This window comes from Cyprinodon variegatus, unplaced genomic scaffold (genome assembly GCF_000732505.1).
Source record: "Cyprinodon variegatus isolate N-32 unplaced genomic scaffold, C_variegatus-1.0 Scaffold225, whole genome shotgun sequence".
NCBI classification, from domain to species: Eukaryota; Metazoa; Chordata; class Actinopteri; order Cyprinodontiformes; family Cyprinodontidae; genus Cyprinodon; species Cyprinodon variegatus.
In genome coordinates this window covers 359,306-360,615 of record NW_015150678.1, presented here as the reverse complement: position 1 = coordinate 360,615, position 1,310 = coordinate 359,306, and the positions used below count along the sequence as shown (strand labels likewise).

The following is a 1,310-nucleotide window of genomic DNA, read 5'->3' as shown; positions in this document are numbered from 1 at the left end:
TTGTTCAACCTGAAATGACTCATTTAATCATCCAAAACGTTATGGAACACATTAATTAACTGAAAAATGTTGCATAGTATGCCTTTAAAAGGGACTTTTTCCTCTCCACTGTCTGAAATGACTGGACTTTTCCTTTAAAATCTCTTAGAGCAAAAATTATGCTCAACTGTTCTTTTGTTACCTTTGTGCAGCAGATTGGTAGCATTGTAGTGAATCTAATCTTGGTAAAAGAAAACGATGCACATCATTGAGGTTATGCAATCCTTTAAATCAGGAGTTCTGAAACAGATCGGCTTCTAACGCATGCAGGTCATGAATACTGGACCAAAACTAAGAACCACTGATTTACTATAACCTTTCACCTTTTAGCTCGTGTGGAGGTGGATATAAGGATTGTCAGTCTGGTAGAAAGTTTGGCCTTCCAGAGATCCTCCTACAACTTCAGCCTGCAGGAGAACCAGCCAGCAGAGGTTTCAGTGGGGCAGGTCCTGGCCTACTCAGGAAGCACCCTGTACGGGGTCTCCTATGCCCTGAAAACACACACCGACCTGTTCTCCATCACCAGCGATGGAGAAATCTTGACGGAAGAAGAGCTTGACAAAGAGCAGCAGGAGTGGTACATCCTGGAGGTAGAAGCCGTGGACACACGGACGCCACCAACATCTGCAGTGACGCTGGTAACTAATTTTAGCTGAAGGACATGACTGCAATTTGATCATAAAGCTCTTTTATTGCAGCTCTCAGATAAAAATATGTATTTCTTGTTTTTTTTTAGGTCAGAATTCATGTCGAGGATGTAAATGAGCCTCCAGAGTTCGCCTCAGAGGAATATGAAGCCTCTGTGTTCAACTTTGCGCCGTACAAAACCCCAGTGATTCAGGTCAAGGTAAATACATACACCTCCAACCAGCCTCCACTGGTTTGGAAAAAGATGTTTATCTCGTCAGTGACGTGTGATCGAAGGCGCAGTCACTGCGGTTTTGTGAACTTTGACCTGAAACCCTCCCAGTAGCCCATTAAAGCTTCATGGTCACCGTGTCTTCTACAGTGACTCATATCTGACTGTCAGGAATGAAGGAAATTCACCATTTTTTATCTCTGTTCCATTCATCATGTGACCACTGAGGACAACCTGGCATGTTTCCCTCATCAGATGACAAACAGCGCAGGAATTAGAAAAAATGGCTAACATTAAATGATGTCCAAACATCCAGCTGACACAGCTTTATCCTGCACGGGCGGCAGATTTCATGTGACATTAAATGTTTACTCTGATGTTTTGTTCTACTTGACAGAACCCCAGTCAGCCT

At 43.2% G+C, this 1,310-nt stretch overlaps 1 protein-coding gene across 1 annotated transcript in view; it reads left to right on the top strand.

Annotated features, from left to right (window-relative positions):
• LOC107088637 (protocadherin-1-like) overlaps window positions 1-1,310 on the top strand; it is a 9,697-nt gene that overhangs the window by 1,068 nt on the left and 7,319 nt on the right. Inside the window, exons 2-3 of the mRNA XM_015380936.1 lie at window positions 370-677; window positions 776-886. Of these exons, the coding sequence (XP_015236422.1) occupies window positions 370-677; window positions 776-886 (419 nt within the window). The remainder of the gene's footprint in view (window positions 1-369; window positions 678-775; window positions 887-1,310) is intronic.